The sequence below is a fragment of the Phyllostomus hastatus genome, unplaced genomic scaffold (assembly GCF_019186645.2).
Source record: "Phyllostomus hastatus isolate PE091 unplaced genomic scaffold, TTU_PhHast_1.1 phas_scaffold_182, whole genome shotgun sequence".
NCBI lineage: Eukaryota > Metazoa > Chordata > Mammalia > Chiroptera > Phyllostomidae > Phyllostomus > Phyllostomus hastatus.
In genome coordinates, this window is record NW_025334013.1 from 1681414 (window position 1) to 1698823 (window position 17410).

The 17410-nt window shown below is 65.4% G+C and overlaps 1 protein-coding gene across 1 annotated transcript in view; it reads left to right on the forward strand.

Moving 5' to 3' along the window:
- Positions 1 to 4026, forward strand: part of TP73 (tumor protein p73) — a 38913-nt gene extending 34887 nt beyond the window's left edge. The window contains exons 9-14 of the mRNA XM_045858774.1: positions 191 to 279; positions 976 to 1103; positions 1509 to 1657; positions 1888 to 2026; positions 2382 to 2475; positions 2972 to 4026. Coding sequence (XP_045714730.1) covers positions 191 to 279; positions 976 to 1103; positions 1509 to 1657; positions 1888 to 2026; positions 2382 to 2475; positions 2972 to 3316 — 944 coding nt within the window. The 3' untranslated portion in view covers positions 3317 to 4026. The remainder of the gene's footprint in view (positions 1 to 190; positions 280 to 975; positions 1104 to 1508; positions 1658 to 1887; positions 2027 to 2381; positions 2476 to 2971) is intronic.
- The last annotated feature ends 13384 nt before the right edge of the window (positions 4027 to 17410 follow it).

A 17410-nucleotide genomic window follows, 5' to 3' on the forward strand; every position in this document is an offset into this window, starting at 1 on the left:
GCGGGCGAAACGCTGGCGGGGCAGAGAGGCCGCCTCGCCCGCGTGGCCGCCCCTGGGTGCGCTCCCTGCGGCACGGGGACCGCCGGGCCTCTTGCTGGCGCACCGGGGGCGGGGGGCGCCCGGCGGCTGTGTCTGCGTCGCCCCGCCCCCTCCCTGCGGCTCACGCGGCCTTTCCCGCCCGGCCCTGCAGCCTTCAAGCAGAGCCCCCCCGCCGTCCCCGCCCTGGGCACCGGCGTGAAGAAGCGGCGGCTCGGGGACGAGGACACGTACTACATGCACGTGAGCGTCCCGGTCCGCGGGGCCCCGGCGGGCACCACCAGCGGCGGGCGGGGGCCGCCCGTCCCACCCCGAGACCCGAGACTCGAGACCCCGGGCTCTGCGGGGGCAGGTCCCCGGAGGGAGAGCCGGGCCCCGACGGGGCCAGTCGGCAGGGAGGCCGGGGTGCGCCGAGTCAGGGGCTCCGCACGCCGCCGCTCGGAGTTCACACGCGTGCGGGACGACGCAGGTCCTGGGGGGCGGGGGCGGGGCGGGGATCCCGAACCCCACTTCCGGGGTCCCGCAGGCCGCCGCCCTGTCCCGGGGTGTGCCCTCTGCCGCCGGCGGGCCAAACCGCTGCGTGCGTGGCCTGGACTGGGTTTCCATTACGTGACCTTTTATATTTGAGTCAGAATGAGCACTTTGTTCTAAAACCCCCTATTTGTTGAGTTTCTTGTCCCCGAACCCCGAGTGTGCTGAGTGCTGGGGAGCGGGGGAAGGCGGGGGAGGGGCAGGCTCAGGGCCTGGAAGGGGTGGGCGCGGTCTGGCGGCCAGGGGACACCTGTCCCCCGCTCTGGGGAAGGGGGCAAGAAGGGGCCTGCGGTGCCAGGGAACCCGCGAGGCTGTGGGCCGAGGGTCCCCCGAGGCTGCCACCGGGGGTCCTGGGGTCGAGGGGAGACGCAGGTGCCCCCGGGCAGCGGTCCCCCTCCCTCTGCTCAGGTGCGGGGCCGCGAGAACTTCGAGATCCTGATGAAGGTCAAGGAGAGCCTGGAGCTGATGGAGCTGGTGCCTCCACAGCTGGTGGACTCCTACCGGCAGCAGCAGCAGCAGCAGCTCCTCCAGAGGCCGTGAGTGCCGCCCCCGCGCACGGGACACGGGGCGCACGGGACACGGGGCGCACGGGACACGGGGCCCCGTGTGGCGTCCCCTCCTCCGGGAAGCCTTCCTTGACCGCAGTGGTCACGGCCATCGCTATGACTTTGTCTCCCACCCAGGGGTTCCCCTAAACGTCTCCCAAGGACAGGACAAGGAGGGGAGGTCGGAGCCAGGGGGCCCGCTGTGGCATGAGTCCCCGAGAGCAGGCTGGGGGGCCGCAGCCCAGGCAGAGAGGCTGGGTGAGGGGGTGGTGGTGCTCTGACACCTCAGCTCAGGGTCAGGGTCCCCACCCGCGGCGGCAGGGGCCCATGTGGAGGTGGCTGGTGGGCAGGAAGCTGCCTGGGCCCTCACCAACACGGCTGTCGCTGTCCGAGCAGGGGCCACCTGCAGCCGCCGTCCTACGGGCCGGTCCTCTCGCCCATGAACAAGGTGCACGGGGGCGTCAACAAGCTGCCCTCTGTCAACCAGCTGGTGGGCCAGCCGCCCCCGCACAGCTCGGCGGCCGGGCCCAACCTGGGGCCTATGGGTGAGTCGCCGTGGGGACCAGGGTGGGTGGGGGAGGCCCGGATGCTGGGCCCGGGTCCAGACACAGCTGCCTGCTCGAGACCCGCATGAGCGGCCCTTGGGGGTGCCTCCCTCCCTCCGGCAGCCCTGGCCCCCCCACGGCGGCAAGCACGGCCCAGGAGGGCCCCTCTGCCACTCCCGCTCCCCCGGGGCTGTGCCTTGCCTCCGACAGTCCCGCCCGACTCTTGGCAGGCCCGGGGATACTGCCCAACCACGGCCACGCCCTGCCGGCCAACGGAGAGATCAACGGCAGCCACGGCTCCCAGCCCCTGGTCCCGGGGTCCCACTGCACCCCACCTCCCCCCTACCACGCCGACCCCAGCCTGGTCAGGTATGTGGGCCGCGGCCAGGCCCTGCCCCTCACCCACTGACCTCGGCCCCTGTGTGGCTCCTGGTCCCCAGGCCGGAGGCTGGGGGCGGCCTCTGCCAGCTGCCCCACGCTTTGGTCACTCTGCTGCCCCCTGGGGGCAGACAGAGGCAGAGAAAGTGCCAGAAGGGGGTGCGCGGCCGATGCTGGGAGGCGGGGGAGCACGAAAGCCGGGGTCCCTTGGCGGCTGCGCTGTGGTGGCCTTGTGGGCAGGGGTGGCCAGGAGTCACCCTTCGGGATGCAGAGCCCCCCCCACCACCAGGCCGCCCGGCCGCTCCTCAGATGTGGGTGCCGTTTCATTGGGTGAACTCTCCTGCAGTTTTTTAACAGGACTGGGGTGTCCGAACTGCATCGAGCACTTCACCTCCCAGGGGCTGCAGAGCGTCTACCACCTGCAGAACCTGACCATGGAGGTACCGTCCCCGCCCCGCCCCCACCCGGCCGGAGGGGCCCTGTCCCTGCGCAGGGGGCTCCCTCTCCTCTTTCTGGGGTGGCTCTCGGGTGCTTTCCTGTTCTCGAGGCTTGGGGAGGTGGCTGTGACCTTTGGGAAACCCTTCCTCCCAAGCCCACCCACGTCCCCACCTCTGGCTTTTGTGCCAAAATCCCTCCTGAGGGTGGGCAAGTCCGGCTGCACGGCCTGGAGGGGTGTGTCCAGATCAGCTGCACAGGGTGGGTGCAGCCTCCCATCCTTGGAGCCCCTCCGAGCTGCTTTATTGCCCCCCCTCCCGTCGAGTTCCAGGACCAAGACGGACGGTGGCCCGGCACCTCCGGGTGTCCCTGGCCTCCTTAGTGGTCCTGGGGGCTCCGCAGGAGCGGGTGGTCCCCCAGCCAGGTGAGCGGTGGGAGAGGAGGGGGCGGGGCCTCCGGCTCCACCTTTAACGGCGCCGCGGGGCGCCTGCGCTTCCGCAGGATCTCGGGGCCCTGAAGATCCCGGACCAGTACCGGATGACCATCTGGAGGGGCCTGCAGGACCTGAAGCAGGGCCACGACTGCGGCGCTCAGCAGCTGATCCGCTCCAGCAGCAACGCCGCCACCATCTCCATCGGCAGCTCCGGGGAGCTGCAGCGGCAGCGCGTGATGGAGGCCGTGCACTTCCGCGTGCGCCACACCATCACCATCCCCAACCGCGGCGTCCCGGGCGGCGCGGCGGGCGCGGGCCCGGACGAGTGGGCGGACTTTGGCTTTGACCTCCCGGACTGCAAGTCCCGCAGACAGTCCATCAAGGAGGAGTTCACGGAGGGGGAGGCCAACTGACCGCGGAGGGCGCACGAGAGCGCGGGGAGCCGCGCCTGCGCCCCTGCAGGCTGGGAGGACGCAGGGGGGTGCGGGGAGCCGCGCCTGCGCCCCTGCGGGTTGCAGCCAGAGAAGCCTGGCTTTACCTCTTCCTTTTTGTCAAAAACTGCCCCTGGGGCTGTGCCCCGGAAAGGTCAAGTCCAGCCTCCGCGGCCAGAGAGGCCGTGCTGGGAGTCCGGAGCTTGCGCGCAGAGCGTGCGCGGAGGGCCAGCGTCGCCGGACCCGCCGGCCGGCCCTTCTCCTCCCTGTCTCCTCTTCCTCCCTCCGGGACCCTGCTGCTCAGGCGAGAGCCTTGGGAATAACAGGACGGCCTCTGCTGAGGGACTGCCAAATAGTGTTCTTCGATGTCTTCTCATCTGGGTAGCGACGGGCAGCTTGGGGACTGTGTCCGGAACGTGTATTCCCGGGGCCGTGCCCCAGACAGGCTCTGTCCACGGCTGGGCCCTCGGCTGGTCTGGAGGGCCAGCCCGTCCCTCACACACTTGATAACCAGTCCCACCCCCAGGGCAGCTGCCCGCAGCCTCCTGGAGAAGACTGGGAGGAGGGCGTTGCCAAATACTCGGCCCCTCCTTGCGGGCTTCTGGGCGGTGCCTAGCCGCTAAGGCCCCTGCCGGCATCGCTGGCCACTCACCGCTGCTTGGCGACCCTCTCAGTACACATGCGCAGTGAGGTCCTTCAAAGGGCAGGAAGTTGTTGGTATTTGATAAAACAATACCCTTTCCTACATGGCGGGTCAGTTTTTTTAAAAAAAACAAACATCGTTAACATTCCCTTCAGGATTCCACCTAGGGGTGTCCCAGGTCTGTGGAAACAAACGGCTACGAAAGCTGGGGGGCACACCAGGAGGCGGCCCTGGTGTGGCCGGGTGGGATGAGACCCCCATTGAGAGGCCGCCCTGGGAGGGCGCTGGGTGGGCTGGGAGACTCTCCTGTTGAGACAGCACCCTCGTCCCCGCGGGGACCCTTGTAAGTGGGGGAGGGGCCACGGGAGAGCCCCTCCCCAGGGGAGGTGGCCGTGGGCGGGAGGGTCGGCCTCTGGGCCTCAGAGACTGGCTGTGTGCTGGGAGGGGCCTCCTGCCCCCCAGGGGGCTGCACTGAGGCAGGGGGTGGGGTCTGGCCGCTGGGAGGGACCCCAAGGCACCTGTAGGCTTGGCAGAGGCAGCTTCCGCGTGCCCGTCTGATGGGGCCCTTAGGAGCCCGGCTGCCCGGCAGTGACCAGAAGGCCACAGGGAATGTGGGTGGCAGGGGTGACGCAGGCGGGGTGGGGGTCCTCCCCACAGTGGGTGCCGAGACACCGCCCCGAGGGCAGGCTGCCAGGCATTCCCAGTCAGCCGTGCTGTGCTTTCGCCGGGGGCCCCATGCATTGGCCCCTCAAGTCTGGGTGCTCCTCGCTGCCACCCCAGGAGCAGGGGAGGCCCCCAGGCCAGGGGAAGGTGGACACAGGGTCTGGAGTGCCCCTGGGGTTTGTCGGTGGTAGGAGAGCCCCCGACCTTGACCCCAGAAGGGGCCCTTCTGTGTGGAGCCGGCGAGGGCGTGCCCAGGAGCTGAGCTCCGGCCCTCTCCTTGTTGAGGGGGGAGTGGGGGTTCAAATGCCAATTTGTTACAGTTCCAGGCCCTTGGGAAGGCCACTGGGGGGTGATACTGAGCGAAGGTTGACCTCCAGGGCTCAGAGCTGTCCTGACGGGAGTGACCCAGGCCGGAGCCACCCCACCCCAAGCCCCCAGCAGGGTCGTCTGCAGAGCAGGACTGCAGCGCGGGAGGTTGCCCGCGAAAACATCGCGAGTCCCGACGAGTCTAACAGCAGCGCTCTGCTGTGACCCCAGGAGCGGATTCCCTCCATGTGCGCTCCCCAGGGACCACGTATCAGGGTGGCCAGAGCCAGGAGCCTCTGGGCCACAGAACCAGCTGGTCCCGGCTGGCACCGGGCTTTGCCAGTGAGTGGCGAGCGCTCCCCTTGGGCGGAGACAGGGGTGGGGGGCTGCTGTCGCCCCAGCATGCAACATGCCCAGAGCTCCGCCCCAAGGCTGAAGGTCAGTCACGACCAAAGACTCAGGCCGCAGGCTCCCGGTGGGGGGGGGGAAGGTTGGGCTGGGCGCGGCGCCTCCCCGTCTTGCATGCACAAGGCCCAAGGTACCTGCTCCGGCCTTTTCCCAGATGGAGAAACTGAGGCAGGGAGGGCCTTCTGACGGCAAAGAGGTGGGAGGGCCACTACTCATCCGGGCGTGAGGACACCTGCCTGCTGACAGCCAGACTGACGCATGCCCAGGCCCCCCAGAAAGGTTCCTGCCAGTGAACCAGTGCTTGAGGTTCCCCTGGCCGCTCATGACCGGCTTTGGCTGGGCCCCCCCCGCCGTGGGCCGTGGGACCGGGCTGCCGGGGATCCGCCACTTCACACGGGTTTGCGTGGCCCCCCGACCCAGGCCCCTGACATGGATAGGGACATCACGTGTAACCTGTCTCTCAGAACATGTCACACCCGCCCGGGCTTCTCTGTTGAGGTCTGCCGACGCTCTGTGATGCTTTGAAGTTCGGGGAAACCCGCCCGTCTGTGATGTGACGACCTTCCACCAGTGTTAATGTTTCCGTGTTCACTTCTCGGGGTTCTGTCGTCTTGGGGAAATGTGTTATTTTTTTAGCTGTTTTGGTGGGGATTTTCATTTTTGTAATGTAATAAAGCACATGTCCCGGTGGCTGTCCCCTGAGTCGGTCAGACATGAAGACACATGGGCTCCCACGGGGCCGGGGGGACCGCAGCGCCCACGCTGGCCTGGGCCACCCCCTTTGGGTTCCCTGTGTTGTCAGTGAGGGGACGGACCCCGGCCACCCCCTCCCCCGCTGTGGGTGAGGGCTGTCCTTCCCCAGCAGAGCCGGCTAACCTCCGGGGACTGACCTTGGCCTTGGCGTGGCCATCCGTGCCTCCAGGGGTTCGGGCCATAACCCTCTTCCGAGCCCCTGAGGCCCCCTAGAAAGGCTTCCTGTGCTGGACGAAGGTCACAGAGCCCTCCGCGCTGGGAGGAGTCCAGCTTTCCTGTCAACTCGGGAAAACCAAGGGGGCGGGGCTTCCGGCTCCCACTGGCCCTCCCCCACAGCTGCCTCTGTCCCTAGGGCCCACTCTGGGGGGCTGAGCCCGATGTGCCCTCCCCACCCCCCGTCATGGTGACAGGAACCCAAATCACACCTGTGCCAATGGCTCAGAACTGGACAGGAATCAAGGACTTGGAAAGTTCAGCCAGAAAGGCACCACCACGTACAACACAGAAAACAGCGTCCTTAAACATGCCCTCGAGGGGCCAGTGTGGCGAGTTGGTTGGACTGTTGTGACCCGAAAGGTCACCGGTTTGATTCCCGGTCAGGGCACACGCCTGGGTTGGCGGCCTGTCAATTCTCTCCCCCTTTCTCCCCGCCGCCTCCTCTCCGTAGAGTCAACACAAGGACATTCTACTGCCTTCAGGGGAGTGACCTCGGTGATGCTGGAGTCCCAGGGCGACCTCGGCATCTCCAGCAAAACGTGTGTAAAGGCAGGGTGCGGGAGATGCGGACAGCTGTTTCCAAATGCCTAGCAGCACCTCCGCCGGGGGTGCTGTGCAGCCCTGCAGGACCCGGGGCCGGGGGGCACTGCCGCCTGGCCGGACCGCCCCAGCACGTCACCGCCAGGGGGAGGGGACGAGGCCCGCCTCTGGGAGGCCTCACGCCCCTCGGGGGGAGCAGCATCTCGTCCTGTCCCCAGACGCCCAGAGAGAAAGGCCGTACTTAGGCCGGAACAAAAGTGGTTTGTTAATAGGCAGCATTTTATCGTACTTCTTGAGGAATGGTGCTGCGTAATGTTCTTGTGAAAAATAGGTTCAAGAAAAAATTATTTGTCTTTGAAACGTTGTAGTGGCCTGAAGGCCCAGCCACCCCTGCGGCCTGCTCCGCACACGCGTGGCACCCGCCCACCGACCCCACCTCCCGCCCTGCCCGCCATGCGGGGAGAGCCGCAGGTCCAGGCCCCGCCCCCCGCCTGAGTTCCTCCAAGGACCTCCGAGGGAGGGGCGCCCCCCTCACCAGGCCGAGCTCTGCCCCCTGGCTCTGATGTGAGCCCGGGACCCTGCTCCAGCGTTAAAGACTCAGGCTGGGTTTCCCATGGCTCCCCTCCCTGGGTCCCCACGACGGCAGCGTCACTGAGGGTCCGTCTCTCGGTAACAGGCACATGGGGTGGGCCAGCAGAGCTCAGGCAGAGTCCGGGCTTCCGGCTCTTCACGGTTCTTCGGCCTTGACCAGAGGCCGCAATGGCCGTGAGTCCCGGACCACCTGCTCCTTAGAACCGGGGAGGTTCTCTCCTTGCACAGAGAGAGTGTTTACAGGTTCAGGGCAAAACCGAGCCCCCAGCCGGAGCCAGAGACATCACCCCTGTGGTGGGGGCTGTGGAGGCCACAGGCCTTGGGGGCTGGTCCTGGGGGGGCGACAGAGGTGGCCCAACCCCTTCCAACCCCGGCCAGCGCGACTGCCTGCTGTCGTCCAGCCTCCCCCACCACCCTCTCTGAGGACGCAGGACACTCCCCGGCTGCCAGGAATTTGGAAGGACCCGTCGCTCTGCCACACTGGGGCCAGCGGCGTCTCCTACACTTCGCCCAAGGGGGCAGCAGCAGCCAGCTCTGGAGACACACCCACCGGCTGCAGCTGGAGCACGCACCGTGCAGGTGACACTCACGCAACTCAGACACCGGAAGGCACGTCCACGGCACTGCCGCCAACCCGAGGGGAAGTGATGTTCTCGGGCCAGTCGGCACGTCCAGTTCTTCCTCGGAACTTCCCCGGCCTCTACGGGGCCCGAGAAAGTCTCGGGAGAGCTCTCCTCTGCCTGCCCGCCCGCCGGCAGTGCCCAGCCTGGGTCTGGGGGCCCAGGGAGACGCCGGCGGCAACTGCCCAGCGGGGGAGCCCGGAGAAGCGCGGATGGAGGCGGCCGGTGCCAGACGCACCTGCGGGGGCAGGGACTGGGCACGCAGCCTGTGTGGCCGTGACTCGGAATGGGGGACCATGACACGCTGCGTCAAGGCCTGGTTCAACCCCGTGCCGCGGTGCGCCGTGACCGCAGGGGTCTGAAACGGCACCTGGCATAGAGGAGGTCGCCTTGAGGAAGGCGACGTCCACAGAAGGCACGGCCGTCATCAAGCGTGGAGACCTCGGCTCTCGCCAGGAAAGTCGGAGTGAGTCGGGAGTCGGGAAGGAGCCACTCTGTGCCCTCTGCACGCCGGGCACCGGGGAGCGGGAGAGCAGTGGCAGGCTGTGACCCACGGAGGCAGGAGGGCCGGCCGGCCCCCAGACGCGCAGGGGAGCCCAGCCGGGGCGAGCTAAGTGCCCACTGTCCGAGTGGTGATGCCCCCCCTAGGCTCAGGAGACGGGTGTGGGCACCAAGTGTGGACAGGGGCGGCCAGCTGCGCTGGCTGATGGGAGGGGCAAGGGTCTGGTGGGATCGTCCTGGACTTCCAGGGGCTATGTCCCCTCCACCTGGACACCCGGGGACTGGGACCTGAGGGGGGAGGTGCCCGGAAAGACGGGGTGGGGGGTAGGGTGACATGCGCTGGCAGCACCCTGCAGGGCAGAGCAGGAGCCCAGCTGCAGAGCTGATGACTGACGGTGGAGGGGGCGGGGCTTGGATTGGGGGGTGGGGTCAGCATGCCGGGTCACCAGGATGGGGAAGCGGGGCCTGGGGGGAGAGGGGGCCAGAGGACAGACAGCTCAGGAGCGCCGCTGCAAGGACAAGGCGGGCAGCTGAAGGCCAGGGGCACAAGTCAGGAGGGACTCCTTGTTGGGATGGAGACACCAGCGAGTCCCCACACGGTGCCCTTCCCCTGCGGGAGCCTGGCTCTCGGCCCCAGGGGGCTGTGGGCTCTCACACATGCAGCTCCCCCCACACCAGCTGGCCAGGCTGAGGAGCTGGGCTCCACTCCCTCCTGGTCGCCAACTCCAGTCACTACTCACGACCTGCGGCTGCCACCCCCCCACTCCGGCCAAGTGCTTTCCCAGGGAGCGCTGGAGGTCAAGCCCCCCTTCTCCCCTGCAGGTGGCAGAGAGCCCCCGATCCCAGGGTGCCCTGTCTGCTCCCCGTCCTTTGCCCCATGTAGCACAGTTGTTCACGGCCTCCCCAGGGCACCCCACTGTCCACTCAGTCCTAGACCCAAACCCTTCTTTCCTCCTGGCTGTGGAGGAGAGGTTACTGGGGGTCACCCATGCAGCAGACATGCCCAGTGGCTGCCTCAGGAAGAGTGGGGGGGTGTGGGCGAGGGGAGTCCCTCACGAGGTCACCAGCCCTCATTCCCTGTGTTCAGCCCAGAGAAAAGGAGGACAGCCTGGAAAGAGAGCCATGCCTCACCTGGGCAGAGGCCCTCCCAGGACGGACACCCGTCTGGGGCGAGTTTGCCCAGCAGCGTGCTGACAGCGCCCCCGTGTGAACCAAGTCCCGCCTGGAGGGGAGGAGACGCTGGCACGTGGGTTGCAGGGCCGCTCCTGAGCACCCCAGGCTCTCTGGCCAGAGGGCAGTGAGGGGTGTCCCCACCACTGGGTCCCCCACCTGACTCCCTCAGGGGACCGACGGAGAAGCCGCCAGGTGCAGGCTGCTGATGGCAGTGACCCGGTGCAGCCGCCCCAGGGCGCGGCTGGCCCGGACCTTCCCGTGTGAGAACCCGCCCGCCAGGCCGTGGCACCTGGAAGAGGACAGATGGGCAGGTGCTGAGCTGCAGCCCAGGGGCCCGTGGGCTCGTCTGGCCAGCTGAGCTCCTGGGCCAGGTTCAGCTCCCGAGTCCCTTCCAGGCCGTGCCCCTCACAGCCCTGCATGCTGACAGAGACCGGGTACAGGGCCCAGGTGGACGGTGGGCAGCACCCTGGACAGGGGGCTCGAGCCTCACTCCTCACCGGCGTCCCAGCTGCTCCCCGAGCTCCAAAGCTGGAGCAAGGTGCACACCTGCACGTCCTTAGCCCCACCCACCCCTCAAGCTGCTTTGTATCCGCTGCAGAGAAACCCCGGGCCGCGTGCACTTGCTGAAAGCAATCGCACCAGTTTCTGTTCCCTCTGCAGCTTGTAGCAGTGCCTGTTCCAAGCCACCGGCACAGGGCCCGCTTACGATTTGAGTTTGCAAGTGTTTGTTTGTTCCGAAAGGCCACCTTTATTCTCACAGCCGCACTAGACACACAATCGGTACTCCTTCCCCGAGACCGCAGCCTCGGTGGGGGACTGCGACTGGAACCCCCTGACCGTGACCTCGGTGCACGAAGCCGGCCTCCCGGCGAGGACCGCGGCTCACTAGCATGGGGAAGTTTAGAGGCCGTGTCGCCCACCCCGCACTTCTCACGGGGCCGGCTGCCTGGCGTGCCGGACGAGGCCTAGTCGCAGCCTGGAGGACACCCTCCCCGTCATGAATGCGATGGGGGAGGGCCCCTCGGAGCCACCGTGGGCGCAGGGTGCCCCGCCCAAGCCCCAGTTGTATGGTGGGCCCCCTCGGGCCAGATGCATGAACTAAGCCCACCACCGAGGGTCCCGAGCTAAGCCAATACAAATAAAGCATTTGAGACGCCCCCCACACGGGTAGGGTGTCTCGGGCCTGGGAGGCCTCCAGCGCTACAGGGAGACAGTAGGGGGCGCGGAGCGTGCAGGTGCCAGGCCAGCTGGCTTCGGGACTGTCCCAGGAGCCAGGTGGTCGGCTTGGAGGCCCACGCCGGGCGCCATGGAGTGTCAGCTGCTGAGGGTTGGTGCTAATCCAACACCAGCAAGAGTCCCCCCGCTTGGGGTTTGGTGAGGGGGGACCCTCATTTGGGGCAATGCAGCTGGATGGCCGTACAGCCCCAGGCCCCCCAAGCGGGTTCTCCCAGACAGCTCTGCTTCGGGGGCTGAGCCAGCCCTGGTCCCGCCAGCCAGCTCCGCCCCACTCCAAGCCCAGACCCCAAGCCCACCAAACAGGTCCCTTTCTTCTCCCCATCGCCTACTCCACCTCGCACTAAGTAAGTAAGTAAGTCTTCGTGCCTCAGCTCAGCCAAGGGAACACCACCCACAACAGCAAAGTGGGTTCTGGAGCGAGGGGAGCTGCTTATACGGACCGAAGTCCCGTGCCTGGCCCCTGATTGGTCCATCCTCTTGCACAGGAGGGCTCCAAATCCTCGTAGTTTGGTTGGTCCAAAAGCCACTGTCCTGATTGGTCAGAATACAGCCACTCTGACTCTGCAAACCTGCGCAGCTCTGATTGGTTGGGGAAAGCCTCCGTCCTATTGGTTGGAACAGGCCTCCAGGAAGTCCTTTATCAGGCAGTTGAGGGCAGCCTGCTGCCTGGTGTGCAGAGGTGGCTGCTGGGCTCTGTTTATTTTTATTTTTTAAAATATTTATTTATTTTTAGAGAGAGGGGAAGGGGAAAGAAAGGGAGGGAGAGAAACATCCATGTGCAAGAGACAAATGGATCGGTTGCCTCTCGCATGCTTCCTAACTGGAGACTTGGCCCGCAACCCAGGCACGTGTCCTGACTGGGAATCAAACTGGTGACCCTCCGGTTTACAGGCCAGTGCTTAGTCCACTGAGCCCCCCCAGCCAGGGCTAGGCTGGGTTTTCTTTTTAAGAATTTGAGCCCAGTTAGTCACCTGGAACCCTTTTTAGTAGGTGTCTTCTTTCTTCGAGGTTCACACTAGTAAGAGTAGTTTCACTGGACAGAGTCAGGGGTGGGGTATGCAAGCTTGGGCACCCCCAAAGTCAGCTAGCCCCATGGCCGTGAACATGGGGACCTGGCAGCCCTGCTCTGGCACAGCTGGCCGTGGCCACCCCCGACCCAGGCGGGACCACTGCCCGGCCAGTCCGCCTAAGCACCGGGTGGGGATACTGTGACCCAAGGGCTGGGGGCCGAGTCCCGCTCGGGTGCGAGTCAGGAAGGAGGCCAGCAGGGAGGGACTCGGCAGGTGTCCGAGGCTCTCTGCTCAGAACCTCCCAAGTCCGACCCCCCGCCTCTCTGGTCCAGGCCCGAACCACAGGCAGGCCCCTTCCGCTGTTCTGCTGCGCTTGGCTTTACCGAGCTCACGGGTGTTGCCTGTATTTATGTATTTGTTTACAAGTCGAAGGCCGGGTGTCCCGCCAGCAGAACAATCCTGACTCACATGTTCGCGATCTGATTCACCGCGATGGTCGGGACCGAGCACGCCACACCTCAGGCCTGCCGGCGCTGCGACGCCCCCGCCCTGGCCCCCTAGTCTGTGGTCGGTCTCCCACCCAGGGGGGCAGGCCTGCCGGAGCCAGGCGCTCCACACCGGAGTCCGATCCCTCAGCCCTCTGCTCACGCGCTCAGTGGCGTCCCCAGGCTCCAGGCCCGCGACCCTGGCCACCACTCCGACCTCCGGGTCCACCCCTCACCTCAGGTCCTCCCCATCCCTGCTAGCTTGGTTCCACTGCTGGTGATTGAGCAAGCCACACGGGCCACTGCTTCGGAGCCTGTAAGGACAGAGTGTCTTCTCTGCCCAGAGCAGTTGTCCCCAGGCACCTGCGTGGCCAGGCCCGCTCGTTCAGGTCCCTGGTGAATCTTCCCCTTTCTCAGAGCCTCTGTGGCTGTTGGGGACCACCCTGCCTGGTCTCAGGAAGCTGTAACCCCCCATGACTTAGGCTGAGTGAGAGACCTCCGGACCAGGAGCCACTAAAGATACAAAACTTACTCCCCTGGCAGGAACGCTGCCTGTTCTGTGCCTGACCTCCTAAGCTTGATCAGTTATCCAATGACGGGTAAGATTTCCCATGGAGGGAATTGCCTCAGACAGGCATGATCACGTGGAGGCTTCTGGGAAGAGACTCGGGGCTGTGGAAATGAAGGGGTGATGGATATCAACCCCTGCCCCCTCGGCTTTGTCAAAGCCTGAGTCCTTGTTCTTAGAAGTGAGAAATCCAAGTCTCCTGGCTGCCTCTGTGTCCTGCCCTTCTCAGGCCTGCAGAAATAGCAGGGGTGGTGATAGCAGGGTTCGGAGCCCAGACCAGAGGCAGCGGACCCCTGGGGTGATCAGGCCTGGGACATAGAATATGCAAGATCCCGCGAGATCTGTTTGCTGGAGGATGTTATTAACTTGGAATTTAAAAGCACAGGCAGGAAACCTTTGGAACCTGTAGCCCTTTCATATGCTAAAGACCACAAACCTGGCCCAGAATCTCAGCAGGAGTGCTGCCCCCACCTTTGTAAGTTGCCTACATCTTTTGATCTTTTCTGCCAGACTGTGAATCCACAAACTAAGTCTGTTTTCTCAATAAAAATCTGCTCGGGTGTGGACACGGCGCGCTCTCCCCACTTGAGAGAGGGTGGCCATTCTGTCCTATTCCCCCACAGGACCTGGTCGTCTCTGTGTGTGTTTTTCTCGTGTTTCCACGAACCATGCACAGCGTTCCGTGCTCACTGCAGGCAGGTGGGCATGTGTCACGTGGCCACTGCATCTGAAGAGCACCCTCCACCCTCCCTCTCTCCACGGGCCGGCCACTCCTCGGGGCTCTCCTTATCTGTCTCCACTGAACTCAGCTGCGCGGCATTTGAGGTCGTGCCTGCCCACGGCAGAGGGACTGACATCTGCAGGGGGACTGAAACCTGCCTCTGGCCGCCAAGGGCAGCGTCTGAATCCTGTTCTGGAACCACCTGCGCGCCGGCCAGACCCTGGGCCCAGAGGCTCTCTCCAGGCTCTCTCCAGGAGGCTCTCTCCTGACGCCGTGGTGTTGGAAGCTGCTGGGAGAACTGTCCAGTTGGCCTGCTTGGAGGGGACCAGTGGCCTTTTCATCCGGAGGGCGAGAACGGCTGCACAGTGGCCGGGCAGATGTGGTGGGTGGTAGAGCTGACTGCCCCCGGGGGGCCGGGAGCCCAGACCCGTGGCAGTGGGAGGAGGGCCCCAAGGTGCAGAGGCTGCAGGGCAGGGCGGGGGGGCTGCACCGGAGGGTGAGTGGTGGCTGAAGGCTGGCGGTGGTGACCGCGGTGGCAGGCAAGGCCATCCCACAGCAAGCTCTGGGGCCGCCAGCTAGACGGAGGACGACAGACCCCTCCCACACGCAGACGTGGCGAGTCTCCGCCGTCCCAACCCCGAGCTGTGTCTGGCCGCTCACTCTCCGATCTGACCGCTCACTCTCCGACATCGTCAGCGTGTGACAGAAGGGACCAGCCGCCGGCTGGGTTTACTCCCCGAATTAACGAGCGAAATTGAAGAAGGATGGGGCGGCCTGTCCACCCAGCAAGTACTCCCCTGCAGGGCTCGGAATCCTAAAGCGACAACGCGTCCTCGGCCCACGGGGATCTCAGGAAATACTGGTGTCGTGGCGGCGGGGGGGGGGCGGGGGGGTGCCCGTCCAGGCTGCAGTGCTTCTTACCCGAGGCCCTTGTCCAGACTGGCTCTAGAGGCGGGCCCTGGGCGCGGGGCGGGGCCGTGCTGTGGAGGAGGGGCCTGGGTGTGGGGCGGGGCGGGGCTGTGGAGGAGGAGCCTGGGCGCGGGGTGGGGGGTGGGGCTGTGGAGGCGGGCCCTGGGAGCGGGGCGGAGCGGGGCTGTGGAGGAGGGGCCTGAGTGTGGGGCGGGGCGGGGGCTGTGGAGGAGGGGGGCCTGAGTGTGGGGGCGGGGCGGGGCTGTGGAGGAGGGGCCTGGGCGCAGGGTGGGGGTGGGGCTCTGGAGGCGGGCCCTGGGCGTGGGGCGGGGCGGGGCTGTGGAGGTGGGGCCTGGGTGTGGGGCGGGGCTCCGGAGGTGAGGCCCTGGAGGCAGGGCGGGGCCTGGAGTCCACCTAGGATTGGCTCTTCCTGCATCCGTCCCTGGGTCCCGACCTCCCGAGCACTTTTGGACTTTCTCTGAGCTTGCTATCCCCACGTGAAGCCCCTCCTAGCACCATATTTCCCTGATCCGAGCACTCCTGCACTTACAATTGTGGACAGAGGGTGGCGCTATGGGTTGAATTGCGTCTCCCCCAAAATTTGCTTCCAAACGTTTTAACCCACTTGCGAAATGACCTTATCTGGAAATAGGGTTGTTGCAGATGTAACTGATTGAGATGAGGTGACAGCCCACTAGGATGGGCCCTAATCCCATAGGACGGGTGGCCCTTATAAAGGAAGAAATTTGAACACAGACACGCCCCCACGCGAGGAGAATGCCGTGTAAAGACAGCACAGGTGGGGTAATGGGTCTACAAACCAAGGAATGACAAGGATGCCGGCAGCCACCAGGAGCGGGGGGTGGCCCGAGGTGGGTTCCCCCTCCCAGCCTCATCTGGCTCGAGCCCCGCCAGCACCTCCGTCTTGGACTTGTGGCCTCCAGACCTGGGAGAGGAGCACGCTGCCGTGTGCGCTGTGGCAGTCCCCGGGACCAGTGCGGTAATAGTGCTCCTCAGGGACCCTCGCTGCCTCCGGGAGGCCTCACGCCCTCCTGATGGCTGGTCCCCGTCACAGGCCCCGCAGATGTGGCTTCTGCTGCTCCTCCATCCAGCCAGGCTCACGCCCCCATGCCCCCCCGCCCCCAGCTGACGAGCTTGCTCCCGGGGCTGGGAAAGTCCTCTGTCCCCACGCTACTTCTTGTCTCTGTGAGTGTCTGCTGCAGGTCCTCCCGTAGGTGGGGCCGCACGGTGTTTGTCGTCTTGTGTCCGGTTTCTTTCCCTCGGCATGATGTCCTCGACATTCACCCACATTGTAGCAAGTGTCAGAACTGCCTTCCTTTTAAGGCGGCATCCTATCCCATTGCATGTACACCAACCACGACTTGTTGATCCATCCATCCAGCCAGCCAGCCAGCCAGCCAGCCACGGGCACGTGGGCTGCTGCCACCTTTGGGCGACTGCGAATAATGCAGCGGAATCATCGCAGTGCAAATACTCCTGTATCTTTTCGATGCCCTCCCAGCGGGGTTGCGGTTCTGTTCGGAATGCAACATTGTCCAAGAGCCGATCCTTCCGGCCACCTTTTCCTGTGGTCCCTGGAGCACAGGCTCCGTGAGGAGCGGAGGGACCCAGAGGGTGTGAGCGTTCACCGGATCCCGCCTGGGAGGGAGACCCGAGCCGGACCCGGGCGACACCAGCGTTCGTCGGGGAGGAAGGAGGGAGGGAAGGAGGGAGGGAAGGCTGCTGGAGGTCCACACAGGCAAGGCGAGGCGAGACGTCGTGTGTTACGCACGTCCCCGGTCTTGCGTCTCTTCCCGGTCAGCGTCACACAGGCCCCCTTCCGGAGCGACGGTGCGGGGAGGACGCCCGAGGCACCGCCCTCCCAGCCGCGCCCAGCGGGCCTCGCCGGGCTGAAGGCAGGCGTGCGAGCCCGTGAGACCGCTTTCCTTCATCTCGCTGACGTCCTCTCAAAAGCCAAGCGTAGCACGTTGTAGGTGCACGTGATGCTATGACAACGGCTGTTTCTTTTTATTAACACAAAAACTGCCGTTTCGAAGTGTTAACGGCAGTTTTTGTGTTAATAAACACACGCACTACCACGTGGATGTGTGGACGTCCACGTGGACGGTGCTGCGTGGCCTCCACCGCCACCTCGAGCCGGAGCGTTCTCCTCCCCGCAGAGGGAGCGCCGTGCCCAGGGGCGCTCGCTGCCGGCCTCCCTCCGCCGGCCCCGGAACCCCGGCCCGTGAGGGTCTGTCTCTGCAGGCTTGCCTGCTCTGGACGCGCCGTATCCATGTGACCACACACGACGGGGCCTTTCCTGCCTGTTTTTTTTTTTCACTGCAGTTTGAAAGCCATGCAGTGGCCGTAAGGACACGTCTCAGGCGGCCCCCCGGGCGCAGACTGGCCACGCTGCTTCTTCCCGCCCTTCGCCAGCCCCGCGCCTGTGTGTCCGGAACCTGGGACGGGGAGGTTTTCACAAAACCACGACGAGCGTTTCTCTAGGGGAGGTCTCTGCCCTCTCCACCCCCAGTTCTCATTTCTCTTTATTTTCAGTATTTTCTAAAATCTCACCTGAGGATGCATGTCCTGAGTTTAGAGACGGAGAGAGACACATCGAAGTGAGAGAGAAACATTGATCGGTTGCCTCAATATGCGCCCTCAGTGGAGTCCAAACCTGTGCCCCGGGCCCTGACTGGGGACCACACCCACAGCTTTCAGATGCCCGGGCTG